At 40.4% G+C, this 18,220-nt stretch overlaps 1 protein-coding gene across 2 annotated transcripts in view; it reads left to right on the top strand.

Moving 5' to 3' along the window:
- Nucleotides 1–17,437, top strand: part of LOC121439638 (trifunctional enzyme subunit beta, mitochondrial-like) — a 36,203-nt gene extending 18,766 nt beyond the window's left edge. For both annotated transcript variants that reach the window (XM_041640179.1, XM_041640180.1), the window contains exons 7-16: nucleotides 2,064–2,151; nucleotides 4,126–4,313; nucleotides 5,425–5,605; nucleotides 7,262–7,383; nucleotides 10,456–10,535; nucleotides 10,619–10,666; nucleotides 11,987–12,074; nucleotides 12,606–12,680; nucleotides 13,284–13,448; nucleotides 16,917–17,437. In XM_041640179.1, coding sequence (XP_041496113.1) covers nucleotides 2,064–2,151; nucleotides 4,126–4,313; nucleotides 5,425–5,605; nucleotides 7,262–7,383; nucleotides 10,456–10,535; nucleotides 10,619–10,666; nucleotides 11,987–12,074; nucleotides 12,606–12,680; nucleotides 13,284–13,448; nucleotides 16,917–16,952 — 1,071 coding nt within the window. In that variant the 3' untranslated portion in view covers nucleotides 16,953–17,437. The remainder of the gene's footprint in view (nucleotides 1–2,063; nucleotides 2,152–4,125; nucleotides 4,314–5,424; nucleotides 5,606–7,261; nucleotides 7,384–10,455; nucleotides 10,536–10,618; nucleotides 10,667–11,986; nucleotides 12,075–12,605; nucleotides 12,681–13,283; nucleotides 13,449–16,916) is intronic.
- Nucleotides 17,438–18,220: the final 783 nt, after the last annotated feature.

Genomic DNA, 18,220 nt, shown 5'->3' with positions numbered 1-18,220 from the left:
TCTCCCTCCTTCCGCTCCTCTCACTTATGAAGCCCTTGCTAGCCTGAAACTCACTATAGACCAGTCAGTCTAGCCTCAAACTTACAGAGATCTATCTGTCTCTGCCTCCGGAATGCTGGGATTGAAGTTGTGAGCCACCATGCCTGACTCTCCAGGTAATTTTTGTATCTAGGGAGAAAGATAGAGTTGATGGGACAGTTATGAAAATAAGTAGTAGAACTTAACATCCAACTAAAGCCAGATAAAGAGTTTTGTTAGGACCTGTGCTAATATTGATATGAACTCCTAAAAGGCCTTGTACCTCTATCAATCCTGACTTTGTTGAAAGACCTCAGTGTATTTCTCCTTCCGCTTAACTTCTTCCTTTCTTCTTGGTGCCTTGAAAGTGAGTTATTCTTTAAATAGAAGTATGCACACAAGGGTCACCAGCTGCCAGTTCTATTTAAAGCTCTGTCAGTCCTTTGGGTCAGCTGGGGCCAAGGGTAATGTGCTTCAGTGGCCTTGTGAGGATCAAGCTGTTCTAACCTGAGTGCCCTTACCCTTGCCCCACTGTGGAGTCTTTCCTTTTGCCCCTGACACCTGCTTCTGATTTCCTTTCCAACTGGTTTAGGTTGAGAAGTTGACCTGCAGTTGCCAGGAAGTCGTTTAGCACAGTCATTTGGGCACTTAGTGTCAGGTCTCCCTGGAGACAGCAGAGTACGGTCATACTGGTTACACAAAAGTAGCAGCTTTCTGCTCCTATAGATGGCAAATAGTATCAAATGCAGTGTAAGTATAAAGGCAAAGATTAGCTAAGAGAACCAGCCTTTTAAATCGAGAATTTGCAACATCCATATTAGACAGTTTGTATTCGGTTAATTAATTTCAAAAAAGACTACTAAAAATAGTTCCTTTTGTAGTTTCATAATAAAGGTGGAAAAGTTAGGAACTTTTTTCCTCTAAAGTAAAGCTTTAGTATTAAAAAGTTTTTTTTTTCTAAGTGTACTAAATTTTTTACATTAGCAAAACTGGAATGTTTTGGCAACATAAATTTTCCCAACAAATATTGTAAAACAATTATAGATATCTTTGTTTTATGTTTGTCTTTGACTGGGTCATGAAATTAGAGGCCACTTTTTGTTAGATTAGTAGGCCCTCAAACTTCCTCAGGGCCCCTAAAGTTTTTTTTTTTTTTTGAACTAGCTCTATAGACCAGGGTAGCCTCCAACTCTGCCTCTGCCCCCTGAGTGCTGGGTTAAAGGCATGCACCACCACCCCCTGGCTTTTGTTGTGGTTTTAATGGTCAGTTCTGTAGAAACATTTCAGCCTTTGCTCTGCTGCTAGGCTTTATAGCTTCAGGGATATGTGAAAATCTCACCCCGTGATGCCATTTCCTCACTCTTAGTTGTATATTAAATTTTAAGAAAGATAAAATTACATGGTATCCTTGAAGGCTTGAAGCAAAGCATTGTTATTAATTAGGTGAGGCTGAAGAATGCTGTAGCCTTGTACACCACACTTGAAAATGGCTACCAGGCTGCTGGACTTGGTAGTCCGCAGACTGCATACCTGAATACTGGGGAGGCTGAGGCAGGAGACAAGCAAGTTCATGGCTGCCTGGGACACAGAGTGATTTCAAGAATACCTCGTGAAATCCTGTTTTAAAGTAAAAAGGGATAGATCTTCATGGTGCTAGAGCTTGGTGAGCTTTAGGTTTAATCCCCAGTGCTACAGAAAGAAAAGAAAAACAGAAAGGACTGACAAGATGACTTAGCTGCTAAGGGATATACTGCCAAGCCTGACAACCTGAGTTCAGTCCCTTGAGCCCACAGTGTCCTTCACATGAATGCGCCTACCCACGTTCACATAAATAAATAATTGTAATAAAAATTTTAAAAGAAAAAAGAAACTTGTTACCAGGAATTTAAGAGTATGTTTCAGTGTCTGGAAGAAAAACTAATGAGCCATTTTATTTTAAACATTGCTCTGTAGAATACTAAAATAAACTCTTTTCATAATTCTCCAGAGTAGGGCTCGGAACCTCACTTACATGTGTGTTTTCTTTCCCTCACTGTTCCCTGAAGGCTGCCCTTGGAGCTGGCTTTTCTGACAAGACTCCCGCTCACACTGTTACCATGGCCTGTATCTCTTCAAACCAAGCTATGACTACAGGTATGTGTAAATGGAATCCAAAGGTGCTTACTGATTTTACTCCTTTTAATTAATCTTAAGAGAAGGAAGCAATTAGCACAGAGCTCTTCATTTGTGTTTTTATAAAGATAAAATTGTATGAAAGTTAGGGATTTTCCAGAGTAGTTTCCATGCCCTGTGGGGACTGTTACATTCTTCCTTAGTCCTGGGCTGGCTGCTACTGGGACTGTCAGTGGGAGGAGGTGCATAGTTTATCCTGCGTAGGTAATTCTGATTGGACATTTTCCCATGAGGACAGAGTACTGCAGCCTCAAGCATCAACATAGTTGTTAATTCCTGCTCTCTATGGTCTAAGTCATGGCGTGGGAATATGTCTTAGCTGTGAGCACTTGTTGAGTAAGCATGAGGACAAGAGTGGATCGATCCCTAGCACCTACATAAACGTGTAGGTGTGGCAGCCTGCTTGTAATCTCGGAATTCGGAAGGCAGAGACAGGATTCCCAGAGCAAGCTGGCTGGCTAGACAGTCTGCATTGGTGAGTTCTGTTCAAGTAAGGGAACTTGTCTCAATATGCAAGATGGACACAGTTGAAGACATCAGATACCAGCCTCTGGCTTGTACACACATGTACACACACAACTTCGCCATATGTGCCCTAACACCTGCGAGCACACATTCACACATGCAAAAATGTTTTCATTTTTTTTCTTCACTTGGTACCCACATTCTTGGCAATCTATATGATATTTTAGCTTCTAACAATCTTCCTAAAATTGTGGGATGTTAAATGGCTACTTCTAAAGACAGGAAACTTGAGAGGCTTAATATTTAATGTTACAATAATATCATGCCAGATTAGACTGGTCAGTTCATGGATGGCGAGGATGATGCCCGAAGCAGTAGTTGGGGGCTTCTCTACTGAGCAGGGTGCAATAAAATATTGCATGCCAGTTGCCATACAGGAAAACCTAGATCTGAGAAGTCAGATACCTCATGTAGTAGAAATTAATATTCTCTGCATGGGGAGGGGGTGGAGTGTGGAAGAAACCTTTCTGAAAACTTAGGCTGGGAGCATATAAAATATAGAAGATGTTTAGGTTTAGAATGTTGTTTGAGTTGGGCTGGAGAGATGGCTCAGCACTGGCTGTTCTTCCAGAGGGCCAGGGTATGATTCCCAGCACCCACATGGCAATTCACAGCTATTAACTCCAGTTCCAGGAGATCTGATGCCCTCTTGGCCTCTGTGAGCACTAGAAACAGAGGTGGTGTACATGCATATATGCAGGCAAAACACACATATACAAAGAATAAAATAAATAAATTAAAAGAATATCAATTTATTTAAAAGTTGATGTCAGACTGGGTGGTGGCGACACACACTTGTAATCCCAGCACTCGGGAGGCAGAGGCAGTTAGATCTCTTGAGTTTGAGGGCAACCTCTTCTACGGAGTGAGATCCAGGACATCCAGGTCTACACAGGAAGTTCCTTTCTCAAAAAACAAAAAAAGGAAGGAAGGAAGGAAAAAAGAGAAGGAAAGGAAAGGAGAAAAGTAAAAACTAGTCAAGTGTAGTGGCTGCAGTAAGGAGGCAGAAGCAGGTGGATCTCTGTGAGTTTGAGATTTAGAAGCCAGCCTGGTCTACATAGTGCGTTCCAGGATCCTGTATCCAGAAGAAAAAAAAAAGGAAGGAAGGAAAAGTTAAAAACTGATTATTATTATTATATAAAACTGATAACTGTTACAAAAAAATTTCATGTATGTATTTTGCATGTATGCATGTCATGATGCATGTGTAGAGGTCAAAGGATAACTTGTGGAAGTTGGTTCTCTCCTTCTGCCATATAGACTATAGGGATGGAGCTGAGTTCCTCAGGCTTGCCTGTTGAGCCATCTCGCTTGCCCCCATTTATAGAACTTTTTAATCAAGAAGCTTATATTTCAGTGGTTTGTTATTCCTACAAAGTTGTTCATGCACATATCCTTTGTATCTTGTAGCTGTTGGTCTGATAGCTTCTGGCCAGTGTGATGTTGTTGTGGCTGGTGGTGTTGAGTTAATGTCTGATGTCCCTATTCGTCATTCAAGAAAAATGAGGAAAATGATGCTTGATCTCAATAAAGCCAAGACTCTGGGCCAGCGCCTGTCCTTACTCTCTAAATTCAGATTGAATTTTCTATCACCTGAGGTAAGACTTTTGAATTTAATATAAATAAAGATGAGTTTCCAGAACATCCTGAGGCTAGATTACTGTTAGATATAACACATACTCTAATAGTTATATATATTCTCATGATTACAGGGCAGTGTATTTGGTCAAGATGGAGGTGGGAGTAGTTACAAAAATTGAATTTGTAGAGACTGGAGAAATGGTTTATCAGTTAAAGAGCACTGATTGCTCTTCCAGAGGACTCAGGTTCAAACCCACATGGCAGCTCACAACTGTCTGTAACTCCAAGATGTGACACACACACACACGGACATACATGCAGGCGAAACACCAATGCACATAAAATAATAAAAACAAATAAATAAATTATTAAAAAATTGAATTTGTGCCGGACAGTGGTGGCACATGCCTTTAATCCCAGCACTTGGGAGGCAGAGGCAGGTGGATCCCTGTGAGTTCGAAGCCATCCTGGTTTGTAAGAGCTTGTTCCAGGACAGGCTCCAAAGCTACAGAGAAACCCTGTCTCGAGAAACAAAACAAAAAAAAAAATTGAATTTGTAACCTGGGCATGATAGCACATACCCTTAATCTTAGCACTTTAGAGACAGAGACAAGTGAATCTATGTAAGTTCAAGACCAGCATGATTTACATAATCAGACTAGCTCCAGAAATGTGTCTGTTAGCCCTCTTTAGAAATATGTTTGCTCACAAAGAGATTTCTGGGATCTTTTATTCCCTCTTTGGCTTTTTTTTTTTTTTTTTTTTTTTGAGCTAGGGTCTTGCTGAGCTACCCTCAAATTAAAAATCCCCTTGCGAGCCGGGTGATGGTGGCACACGCCTTTAATTCCAGCACTGGGGAAGCAGAGGCAGGTGGATCTGTATGAGTACAAGGCCATCCTGGTCTACAAGATCTAGTTCCAGGACAGGCTCCTAGAGCTACAGAGAAACTCTGTCTTGAAAACAAACAAACAAAAAACAAAATCAAAATCCCCTTGCCTCAACCTCCCGGATTAGAGGCATGTGTCTCTAAATCCAGCCAATAAATAGATTTCAGCTTTTCTAAATAACACTGAGCAATCTTACATAACTGTAACTGACTATAACTGTTCTCAATGTCCCCTTTGCTAGCTCCCTGCAGTGGCTGAGTTCTCCACTAACGAGACCATGGGCCACTCTGCAGACCGACTGGCTGCTGCTTTTGCTGTTTCTCGAATGGAACAGGATGAATATGCACTGCGTTCTCATAGTCTGGCCAAAAAGGCACAGGATGAAGGGCATCTTTCTGATATTGTACCCTTCAAAGTACCAGGTAAATGGTGAGACTTAAAGGATTTCTTTATTTTTATCTTTTGTTTTATGTGTATACCTTAGTGTTTGTATGTTCATCATGTACATGCAGGTGTCCAGGGTGTCAGAGCCCCTGGAACCAAGGTTACAGGTGATTGTGAGCCAACTGATCTGGGTACTGGGAACAAATCTGGATCATCTGCAAGAGCAGTAAGTGCTCTTAATGATGCTCAATCATCTCTTCATCCCTATACTAAAAACCTTAAGTGATAACTTCTTAAAGACAGGGTCTTAGCATGTGACCCTGGAAGCCTTGAGCTCACAGAGAGGCCTGCTTTTAGCCTCCCTGGTGCTATGATTAATTTACTTTTTAATAAGTATAATAATTGTTTCCAAACTACTCAGCTTTTATTCTTTTTCCATTTTTGTTTTTCAAGACAGGGTTTCTCAGTGGCTATGGAGCCAGTCCTGGAACTCTCTCTTTAGACCAGGCTGGCCTGTAACTCACAAAGATCCACCAGCCTCTGCTTCCCAAATGCTGGGATTAAAGGTGTGCGCCACCACCACCCAGCTCAGCTTTTTTTTAGAAAAAAAAAAATATTTATTTATTTATTTATTGTGTATACAATATTCTGTCTGTGTGTATGCCTGCAGGCCAGAAGAGGGCACCAGACCCCATTACAGATGGTTGTGAGCCACCATGTGGTTGCTGGGAATTGAACTTAGGACCTTTGGAAGAGCAGGCAATGCTCTTAACCTCTGAGCCATCTCTCCAACCCCCCAGCTCAGCTTTTATTCTTAAACATAGACTCAATTTCAGATTTATGTGGTAACACAGGTAAGCTTTAAAAAGATTTTTGCTTCGGAAGCAAAGGCAGGTGCATCTCTGTGAGTTTGAGGACAGCCTGGTCTACACGGGTCTGTAAAGCAAGTTCCAGGACAGTCGGGGCCACACAGAAAAACCCTATTGCGGAAACTCCCCCCCCCCAAAAAAAAAACAAAAAGAAAAGAAAAAAGAAAGGTATTTTTGTTATTTTTAAAACAAAGTCTCATATAGACCTGGTTGGGCTCATATTATGTTACTGAGTCTGGCCTTGAACTCCTGATCTCCTCTGCCTCTACCTCCTAAGTGGTAGGATTGCCTGTACATGCTGCCATACCCAACTTTAAATTTTTATAAGTGCTACTCCTGGAGTATCTCTCTCTTTTCTCATCTCTCTGTGTGTAATCTTGTCTTGGTATTCAGAGAAAACTTTCTTTTAAAGATTAGGATGTATAGCTCAGTAGTAGTGCTTGCCTCAGGACAGTCAAAGCCCAGTGGGGTGGGGGTTAATCCCTAGAACTAGAAAGAATAGAAAGGCTTTCTTCATAGTTGACAGATAATATTTACATTCCATTTGTTAGGTTTTTAGTAACATGTATGTGTTTTTGTGTGAATATATGGATATGCATGTGGATTCTTTAGAGGCCAGAAGAGGGCATTGGTTCCCCTGGAACTGGAGTCATAGGCAGTTGTGAGTTGCCCAATGTGGGTGCTAGGTACTAAAAGAACAGCAAGTGCTAACCATTGAGCCATCTTTCCAGCCCCCCTGTTCTTATCATTTTTAAATCATATTGCTATAGAGAAGATATATAATGCTTACAGTTTCTTAGAGTTAAAAAATTATTGTTGTTATAGGAAAGGACACAGTTATGAAAGATAATGGGATCCGACCTTCCTCATTGGAGCAAATGGCCAAACTAAAACCTGCGTTCATCAAACCCTATGGCACAGTGACAGCTGCAAATTCTTCTTTCCTGGTAATTGTCAATGCTATTTGTGTTTAATAGAGGCTTTTCTGTGTTCTCAATAGAAGAGTTTACAATAAATTTGCTTGTGTGTAATTGGAGGCTTAAAACAAAGCTATTCTCTGTGAAAAAAAAATGTTAAAGGAAAATCATTTCAAAAAAAAAAAAAAAAACAAACAAACCACAAACTGGGTGTGATAATACAAACCTGTAACTCCAGCATTCAGGATATAGAAGCTGAAGGATCAAGAATTTACAGCTAGCCTTGGTATGCAAGACCCTGTCTCAAAAATCCAACAAATAAAGTTTTGCTTTGAAGATAAGATTTCTTATGTAACCTAGGTTAGCCTCAAAGTTACAATCCTGCCTCAACCTCCCTGGTGCTGGAATTACAGGCATGTACCATGTTTGAACACCAAGTTGAAAATAATAGTTTTAAGGACTTAGATCTCTCACTGTACTGATACAGAAGCTATTCTTTTTTTTAAAAATTGATATTTATTGAGCTCTACATTTTTCTCTGCTCCCATCCCTGCCTCTCCCCTTCCTCTTCAATCCTCCTCCAAGGTCCCCATGCTCCCAATTTACTCAGGAGGCCTTGTCTTTTTATACTTTCTACTTCCCATGTAGATTAGATCTATGTAAGTCTCTCTTAGTGTCCCCATTGTTGTCTAAGTTCTCTGGGATTCTGGTTTGTAGGCTGGGTTTCTTTGCTTTATGTTTAGAAACCACCTATGAGTGAGTACATGTGATAATTGTCTTTCTGGGTTACCTCACTCAAAATAATGTTTTCTAGCTCCATCCATTTTCCTGCAAAATTCAAGCTGCTGTTATTTTTTTTTTCTCCTTTGTGTAAATGTACCACATTTTTCTTATCCATTCTTTGATCGAGGGGCATTTAGGTTGTTTCCAGGTTCTGGCTATGAGAAAAAAAGAAGCTGTTCTTCTTATGCCCTTGACCATTTATCAAACTTGTATTGCTTATGCTGGGCACTGGGAATGGAAAGGACAGTTGTGATACAGTGAAGTACTATGGTGGCTGTACATTAGCCACTGAGGATGTTAGAGTGCCTTCTCAAAAGAAGTACTAAGTGGATTTGGTGTGTGTCTGTGCACCATGTATGTGCAGTGCACATAGAGGCCAGAAGAGACATTGGCTCTTCTGGAACTGGAGTTACAGATTGTTCTTCGGTGCTATGTGGAGACTGGAAACCAAAACTGGCTCCTCTGGAAGAACAAGTTCTTCTAACCCCTGAGCTGTCTGTCTCTCCAGCCTCAATGTTTCTTTGACAGTATAGCTAACCAATTACTACCACCACACTCAGCAGTGACCACACTGTTGTAGTATCCATAAACCCATTTTTTTGTTTGCTTGTTTTTTGTTTTTTCAAGATAGTTTCTCTGTGTAACAACCCTAGCTGTCCTGGAACTAGTTCTTATAGACCAGGCTGCCCTCGAACTCTCAGAGATCTGCCTGCCTCCCAAGTGCTGAGATTAAAGGCATGTGTCATCACTGCCCATTTTTTATAATTTATTTAAATTAATTTTATTTGCATTGGTATGAAGGTATACTAATGAAGGTATCAGATCCCTTGGAACTGGAGTTAAAGACAGTTGTAAACCACCATGTGGGTGCTGGGAATTGAACCTGGGTCCTCTGGAAGTGCTCTTAACTGCTGAGCCATTTCTCCAATCCCCATAAACCATTTTTTTTATGTATAGTCACTTGTGTTCTCAGACTTTATGGCTACCCTACTGGTGGCTACATGCTCTTTTTAGGATTGCAGAGTTTTTAAAAGGGATGTATAATTGAATGTGACAGAACTTGTCTTGATTTTTTGCATATTAAATGGACTGGTTTCATTTTCTTTTGAATTGTGGAGGACGTTCTTTCTTCCTTCCTTTCTTCTTTCCTCTCTTTCTCGTTCTTTATTCCTTCCTTTCTTCTTTCCTCTCTCTCTTTCTCTTTCTTTCTTTCTTTCTTTTTTTTTCTGTTTGAGACAGTGTTTCACTGTGTAGCCCTGGCTGGCCTTGAACTCACAGAGATCAGCCTCTGCTTCCTGAGTGCTGGGATTAAAGGTGTGACCTCCACTACCTGACCATTCTTTCCTTATTGAAATAATGGTAAAGGGCTTTTTAAAAACAAACTTCAGAAGTATTCCTCCCTCCCTCCCTCCCTCCCTCCCTTCCTTCCTTCCTTTCCTTCTTTTTCTACTGTGTTTTCAGTGTTCTGTCTGCAGGCCAGAAGAGGGCACCAGATCTCATTACAGATGGTTGTGCGCCATCATGTGGTTGCTGGGAATCAAACTCAGAACCTCTGGAAGAGCAGCCAGTGCTCTTAACCTCTGAGCCATCTCTCCAGCCCCCCAAAAGTACCTTTTTGTCCTGTAACGTCTTGATTATTATTTGGGATAAAAATATATGAGATGTGTTCAAAGTTTTCTAAAACCATGGTTTTAATGTTCTTACTTGCCCACCTGTGTCTTCTCTCAATGTTTTGCCTCTCGAATAAAATCTCAAAGTTGTGGGCAGGAGGCAACAAAGAAACAGCACAGAAAATGTAAAAAATAAATAATTGGAGTAAATAAAATATTGTTCTAATCCAAAAAAAATTTATTTCCTGTGCTCTAAACAAAAACCTATAGGTTCTTATTTCTTTTTTTTTTTTAAATCCTTTTTAATATTTATTTATTTGTTTATTATGTATACTGTATTCTTCCTGCAGGCCTTATTACAGATGGTTGTGAGCCACCATGTGGTCGCTGGGAATTGAACTCAGGACCTTTGGAAGAGCAGGCAATGCTCTTAACCGCTGAGCCATCTCTCCAGCCCTAGGTTCTTATTTCTAAAGTTGCCTCTCCCAATGTATTTTGACAAATTATGATACCTTATGAACAATGCCTGCTACCATTGTTCTCCCAGAGTGGCTCAGTGTGTTTGCTTGATTATGACTTAATAGTGGATACAGTAAAGTGAATTTGTTGTATAGATTCCGTATAGATCTGTTAGTGGACTCAGGAACAGACTTAGGAGGTGACTGCCGGGAGACCTCCAGATGACATCATTGTTCTGTTCCTATTTCAGACTGATGGCGCTTCTGCGATGCTCATCATGTCAGAGGAGAAAGCTCTGGCCATGGGTTATAAGCCAAAGGCATATTTGAGGTAAAGTAAATATTCTGGTGAATTGCCTGTGATTTCTTTATTTTATTACTGGAGCTATCCTTTCTGTTTTTTTTATTGTCTAGGGATTTTATGTATGTGTCCCAGGATCCAAAAGATCAGCTTTTACTTGGGTAAGTAGTAGTGAATATCTCTCTGGATTTCAATAAAAAGTATTTGAATTTTTATTACATTTATTTAGTGTGTATGGAGGGTGGTGAAGTATAATTTTCTCCTCTCACCACGTGGGACCCAGGGATCAATTGCTCACGGTTTTTTTCTTTTTTCTTTTTTGGATTTTTTGAGACATGGTTTCTCCGTAGCTTTTTGGTTCCTGTCCTGGAACTAGCTCTTGTAGACCAGGCTGGCCTCGAACTCACAGAGATCCGCCTGCCTCTGCTTCCCAAGTGCTGGGATTAAAGGCGAATTGCTCACGTTTTTACACAGGTTTCAAAGTATGTTAAGTATTTTATTTTCATGTCACTATTCACTGTGCTATATAATTAGACAACACTTCCACCCTGTGGTGTGTGTGTGTGTATGTATGTTTGTGTGTTTTGGGGTATTGAAATCAAGCACTCCCAACACTGAGCCTCATCCCTATCCCACAGGATCTTTCATAAATGCCTCTGGTTATCTCTCATTTGTGGTGATATTTTGTCTATGATCTAATAAATAAAGCTTGCTTGAAGATCAGAGTGCAGAGCTAGCCACACTAGGTAGCCATAGAGGCCAGGCAGTGGTGGCACACACCTTTAATCCCAGAATTCGGGAGACAGAGGCAGATGGATCTCTCTGGGCTACATGGAATTGATCTAGTCTAAAAGAGAAACAGAGCCAAGCAGTAGTGACTCACCTTTATTCCCAGTACTTGGAATTCACATACCTTTAATCCCAGCACTAGGAGACAGGAAGGGATATGGCTGAATATGGGAGGAGACGGGAGCTCAGGGTAGTCAGTCTGAGAAGGCAGTCTGAGGAAGCAGTCTAAGGACAGGATCGCCCCTTTGCTCTGAGCATCAGTAGAGGTAAGAGCTCTAGTGGCTGGTTGCTCTTCTTCTTTAATCCTTTACCTTTCACTTCCTGATGGCTGACTCCAAGTTTTTATTATTAAGACCAATTAGAATTCATACTACACTCCTTTTTCCACTGGCTTCATTGTAACCTTAAAGTTAGGCAAGTCCTTCCCTGCCTTGCCCCTTTCAATGCTGTTCCTTTTTTCTTTAGTTGTAACTTACCCTTCACTGTTTGCCTGCTGATTATCTGTCTGTTTTTCCAGTTCTATAGTATGGTAAAGATGAAAGGCATATCTTTTTGTATCCTCAACACTTAATTAGTATTCGTATAATAGAACCAATGAATGAGTATACAACTCAATTTGGAGTATACGAAGAAATGCTTAAGTTAAACTGGAAAGTTCTGGGCTACCACCTTTTGTTTGCTTTCTTTTTCAGACCAACATATGCTACTCCAAAAGTTCTAGAAAAGGCAGGATTAACCATGAACGATATTGATGCTTTCGAATTTCATGAAGCCTTCTCAGTAAGTTGTTTATAAGACACATCTGAAATGATGTATAAATCATTAAAAATGAAACTCATGCTTGTAAGGAGTGGGGCTTTGTATTTCAGACTTGACTTTTTTGAAGGGAGGCTACGTCAGAAAATAGGGTCATACTTGTGTTGAAAATACACCCTTGAGGATGTTTCTTAGAGACCTCTTAAGAGGTGTTAAATTATTTCTTTAAGACACTTTCACTGGGGCTGGAGAGATGGCTCAGCGGTTAAGAGCATTGCCTGCTCTTCCAAAGGTCCTGAGTTCAATTCCCAGCAACCACATGGTGGCTCACAACCATCTGTAATGAGGTCTGGTGCCCTTTCCTGGCTTGCAGGGATACACACAGACAGAACATTGTATACATAATAAATAAACAAAGTTAATATTTCTAAAAAAAAAAAAAAAGACACTTTCACTGAGAACTGATACTAAGATTTGCTTAAAGTTACATGTCTGTGTCTTAGATAAAGCCCAGAAGAGCATTGATAACAAAATCGTGAATTATTTCCCTCCTAGGGTCAGATTTTGGCTAACTTTAAAGCCATGGATTCTGACTGGTTTGCACAAAACTACATGGGTAGGAAAACCAAGGTAAGTTTCTAATAAAGAATATATGCTTGAATTTCCCAGTAAAAACAGTAAGCCTTTATGTTGTCTTCTGTAGGCGGAGGCTGCTTGCTCGTTTCCTGGCCCCTCAGACCCGAAATAATCACACAGAAACTGTATTACTTAATTACAACACTGCTTGGTCAATATCTTAAGCATATTTCTAGCTAGCTCTTAACATTTTATTAGCCCATTTCTATTATTTTATATTTTACCATAAGACTCGTGGTTTACTGCCAAGGTTCCAGGGCGTCTGTCTCCTTCGGCGGCTCCATGGCGTCTCTTTGACTCTGCCTACTCTCTCTCTCTACATTTCTGTTTGGATTTTCTACCTAACTTTACTCTGTTAAGCCATCGGCCAAAAGCAGCTTCTGTATTAACCAATGGAAATGAAATATAATCACAGCATACAGAGGTGAATCCCACATATGCTTCTGCTGATCTCATTCCTAGGTCATACACTGGTTTTTAAGGTGGTCAGTGTTGTTTACTTTCCTCTGGGTTGCCTGCTTCTCTTAGGAAGAGCCTGATTTGATTGATCTTAAGTAAAATTGCTTTTAAACTGGTGTTTGTTTTTGTGGGAGCTAGGTTGGAGCACCTCCTCTGGAGAAGTTTAATATCTGGGGTGGATCACTGTCTCTGGGACACCCTTTTGGAGCCACTGGCTGTCGGTTGGTCATGGCAGCCACCAACAGACTGAGGAAGGATGGAGGACAGTATGCTTTAGTGGCTGCCTGTGCAGCTGGAGGACAGGTACGTCACCGCAGTGACAGACAACAATAGTTTTCTTTTGGAAGATAGGGAGACTATTGATTTTAATTCTGATATTTCAAAGGAAAATGCTCTTTAAATCCAAGCTGTTCTTTTTTTAAAGTGTTTTCTTGTTTATAAAATTAATAAATGATCATAATGGAAACTATGTAAAATATAAAAATATACAGAAAAATAGTTTATAATTTCTTTACCAGGCACTAACATTAAAAGCATCCCAATGTATTTTTTATGTAACAATACACTTTTATTCATTTGCCTAATATTCACAACACCTTATCTGTAAACTCTGGGGAGGCAGTGTCTGTGGCTGTTCATCCAGGCATGACGTGCTTGTCTCACGTGTTTGAAGTCCTGGGTTCAGCCTCAGCACTGCCACAACAAAACCACCCTCCTCAAGAACAGAGGCCTTACCTATCTGTAGACATTTGGCTGCTGTTCAACCAAGGGATTTATTATTTTGGTAGATATTTTCCTGTCTGCTTCACTCCATTATTGAGTCAGCATTCTACATACTATAACATTACACTGGGAATAAAATCCAGAAGGAAAACTAACTGTGGGCTTTTATTGTTTTTTTCAAGACAGGGTTTCTCTGTGTAGTCCTGGAACTTGTTTTGTTGGCCAGACTGACCTCAAACTCAGAGATTACCTGCCTCTACGTCCTGAGTATTGTGATTAAGGCCACCACATGTACTAGCATATAGTCTTTTTTTTTCTATTCTGATATAAACAGATTTTTTTCTTGCATATTATAGACACTTTTACAATCAAGACAAATAAGCTATAGAAGAGCATAAAATCCTATCTTGTAGCCATACCACCCTAAATATACCTGATTTCTCAAAGCATAAAATCATTTCAGACTGCCTCCTCTCTCTCCCCCTGCTTCTCTCTCTTTTCCCCTTCCCCGCTTCCCTTCCATTCCATAACCTACTAAATAAACTCTATACCCCACAAAAAAATCATTTCAAAGACTTTATAGACAGCTTTCTCCTAGAGACTTTGGAGGAAGAAAGGTTATTTATTCTACTTATAAGTTGAGCCGGGTATGGCGACACATGCCTTTAATCTCAGCACTCAGGAGGCAGAGGCAGGTGGATCTCTGTGAGTTGGTGGCCACCCAGGTCTACAGAGTGAGTTCTAGGACTGCCAGGACTACACAGAGAAACCCTGTCTCAAAAAAAAGAAAATGTTGAAGCATTTGTTGCTTTATAGCCTGGAGCTTTTTGGTGATAGTAGAGATGAAACCTAGGTCTCCACACATACTAGACTGCTCTACTGGGGATAGTCCCTAACTCAGAAATGTCTTACCATTTGTGTGACTTCCCTAACTGAAACCTTGCATGTTTAGGCAGGAGCCTGCTTCTCTCTGCCTGCTTCCTCACAGAGAGACTGTGTGTTACATGTAGTCCACAGAGATTCCCTCCCTTCCTTTCAGGTGCAATTGTTCTCTCTATGCCACAGAATTTAAATAACATTAGGTGATTTTGTGGATAACTGAAGAAGAATGTTCAGTGTCTTTCTTTTAGAAGTTTTAAACTTGCCACTAATTGTTTCATTGAGCCAATAGAGTGACACCACATGATTAGGAAATTAGAGCAAAATTCATTGTAGCTGGGCAATGATGGTGCACCCCTTTAATCCCAGCACTCGGGAGGCAGAGGCAGGCGGATCTCTGTGAGTTTGAGTCCAGCCTGGTCTACAGAGCAAGTTGCAGGACAGGCACCAAAGCTATACAGAGAAATCCTGTCTTGAAAAACAAACAAAAAAAAAAACAAAAGTTTTTTTAAATATTTATTTATTTATTATGTATACAATATTCTGTCCGTGTATATGCCTGCAGGCCAGAAGAGGGCACCAGACCTCATTCCAGATGGTTGTGAGCCACCATGTGGTTGCTGGGAATTGAACTCAGGACCTCTGGAAGAGCAGGCAATCCTCTTAACCACTGAGCCATCTCTCCAGCCCCCAAAACCAAAATTTTTTTAAAAAGATCACTATTGTGAATCTAGAGCAGAGCAGGGTTTTTTCTTCTTTTTTTTTAAAATAACTTATTTTTATTTTATGTTTATTGGTGTGTTGTTTACTTGTATGTCTGTGTGAGTGTGAACTGGAGTTACAGACAGATGTGAGCTGCCATGTGGGTGCTGAGAATTTAACTCCAGTCTTCTGGAATAGCAGGCAGTAATCTTACCATTAAAGCCACCTCTCTAGCCCTAGAGCAGTGTTTTTCATCTTTGGCATTGTTAATGTTCTGGACCAGTTAATTCTGTGGGCTGTGTACTGTACTGTTAAGATGCCTCCACCCATGAGATTCCAATTGCAACAAATTCTTCCCAATCCTACCCTGGCCTGTATGTAGGCACATAGTTGAAACAAGTAGAAATACCTCCAGACATTGCCAGATGTCTTCTGGAGAGAGTGGGAGGCACCTCTCCTAGCTGATAACCACTGATCGATCGTGTTGGAACATGAAAATAGTGCATTATAAGTGTTCTGTCTCCTATGAATCCTTTGGATAGCCCTCAGGTCAGTTAAACCTTCCAATCTCCACTCTTTATTTTGTTTGTTTGCTTATACATTGTCAAGGTTTTGAACCAATATATATGCTAAATTCCAGATGAAGATCTTGTATCAGAACCTTAAACTTACATAGTATTGAACTAGGTGCCTTATAAATAATAGTTTCTTAATACTTATTTAAGGGAGTTGAACCTAGAAGCTGGGCATTAGGCTGTTTACTGGTTTGATGGCAGTCCAGCGATAAGGACAACTGTTTATCAGATTGGAAATCCTAGCTGTTTAGGTTTGACTTGGGTCACAACTAGTACCCAGAGCTGTGCAGAGTGTTGGAGAAGGGACATTGTTCTTTCTTCCTACCCTTACGTACGTTCGGTTCATCTTCTTAGCCAGAGAATAGTGAAGAGCTGAGAGCCCAGGCCTCAGAATCCTCACACCTGTTTTCAGATCTGGTCTTACTTAACTGTAACTTATGGTCTGACTGAGTCACTTAATCTTCAAATCCTACTTGGGTTGAAGATGTGGCCCAGTGGTAGAATGGTTGCCTAGCATGCCTGAGACCCTGGATCAATCCCCAGAAGCACAGAAACTAAAATAAAAGCAACTATTTATTACACTTATTAGGACTCACACTCTATATTACACTGAGTCTGCTGTATATATGTATCCTTGTGTTTATATGAGAATAGCCAGTTGTGTATATATAAATACATGTGTGTCTATATAATGTGTTCTGAGTTAAAAATGTTTATAAAGTCGTTCTAAACTAGGCACCATGAGCTCCATTTTATAGAGGAAATGGGGGCTCAGAAGGATCACACAGTAGCTGAAGTGTTTGTGTACACTGTTCGCTTGCCTCCATACTGGCTGGATTTGTCACTTTTCATTGCTTTCATTACTTTGACTGGACTTTTTTTCTGTCTACAGGGTCATGCTATGATTGTGGAAGCTTATCCGAAATGATTGCTGTAGAGGATTTGACCTGATTTCTGTGCAGCACTCGCACTGGGCAATGCCATTTCAATGCACTACCGAGTGACACCTGTAGTCCTAGCTCTTCTTAGGAACATTTGTGGCCTTCTTAAATACTTTGCAATCAAGTCTTGCCAGTATTCCAAGCTTTCCGATGACCACAGCTTCTGGTCTCTAAGTTCCAGGCTATCACAGATGTGTACACAGTTCTCGTTGTCTTTTGTCACAAAGACTAACGGCAGCAGCTTAGAGAGAGGTTAGCTGAGGTTTGGGATCATCTTTGTAACATTTGCAGATTCCCCCTGTTCCTGTCTGTGTCATAAAGGTAATTATTTTTTTTTCTAAAATACAAACCTATGTGCCTAAATTAACTTACTATGGAAAAAAAATAATAATCTAAACATCTCTGAAAACTGAAATGCTTGGATATATAAATACCATTTTGGCTGACCCTAATAAAGTAGAGCTGTATTAGAGGACTGTTTGTAGTCTCTTTTTTAGTGGGAGAAGATGGCCTTTTTGACTTACAGGCACCTTTTGCCTTTAATTACTCATTTAGAACTTATACCTATTTCAGTCGATTGTGAAACCACCAGGACTGACTGTAAGTAATATCCTGCCTTATAATAATATGCTTCTCTCCTACTGCACGTACTGGCTTTGTGGGAGCCTAGGCAGTTTGGATGCTCACCCTACTAGACCTGGATGGAGGTGGGTGGTCCTTGGACTTCCCACAGGGCAGGGAACCCTGATAGCTCTATGGGCTGACAAGAGAGGGGAACTTGATTGGGGGAGGGGGAGGGAAATGGGAGGCGGTGGCAGGGAAGAGACAGAAATCTTTAATAAATAAATAAACAGGAAAAAAATATAAAAAAAACAAAAAAAATATGCTTCTCCTATTGCTTAATTGAAGCAAATTGATAGCCTTGGAGACGATCCTGTTTGTCAGGGTTGGTGTCATGTGTAAAAACATGGCTATCAGAGACTCTTGACAGCTGTGCTGCACAAATCACATGTATGTTATTCTGAAAAGGTCATAGCTTCAGTTGTGGACATTTAAATGTTGCTCAAATGTATGGAAGTTGCTATCTGAAAGATCCAGGGGCTTTTAGGCAAGGAACAAAGTGTTGACCTCTGAAAGGTACTTAAGAGTTTTCTTGGTGAATTAAAACATTGTATGTATGTATGTATGTATTATGGGATTTTGTGTGGTGCTAGGAATTAAAAGTCAGGGTCTCATGAATACTAGGCAAGTACTC

The sequence above is a fragment of the Microtus oregoni genome, unplaced genomic scaffold (assembly GCF_018167655.1).
Source record: "Microtus oregoni isolate MIOR12 unplaced genomic scaffold, Mior012 000062F_ref0000492, whole genome shotgun sequence".
Lineage (NCBI taxonomy): Eukaryota > Metazoa > Chordata > Mammalia > Rodentia > Cricetidae > Microtus > Microtus oregoni.
This window is presented reverse-complemented; position numbering and strand designations above follow the sequence as displayed.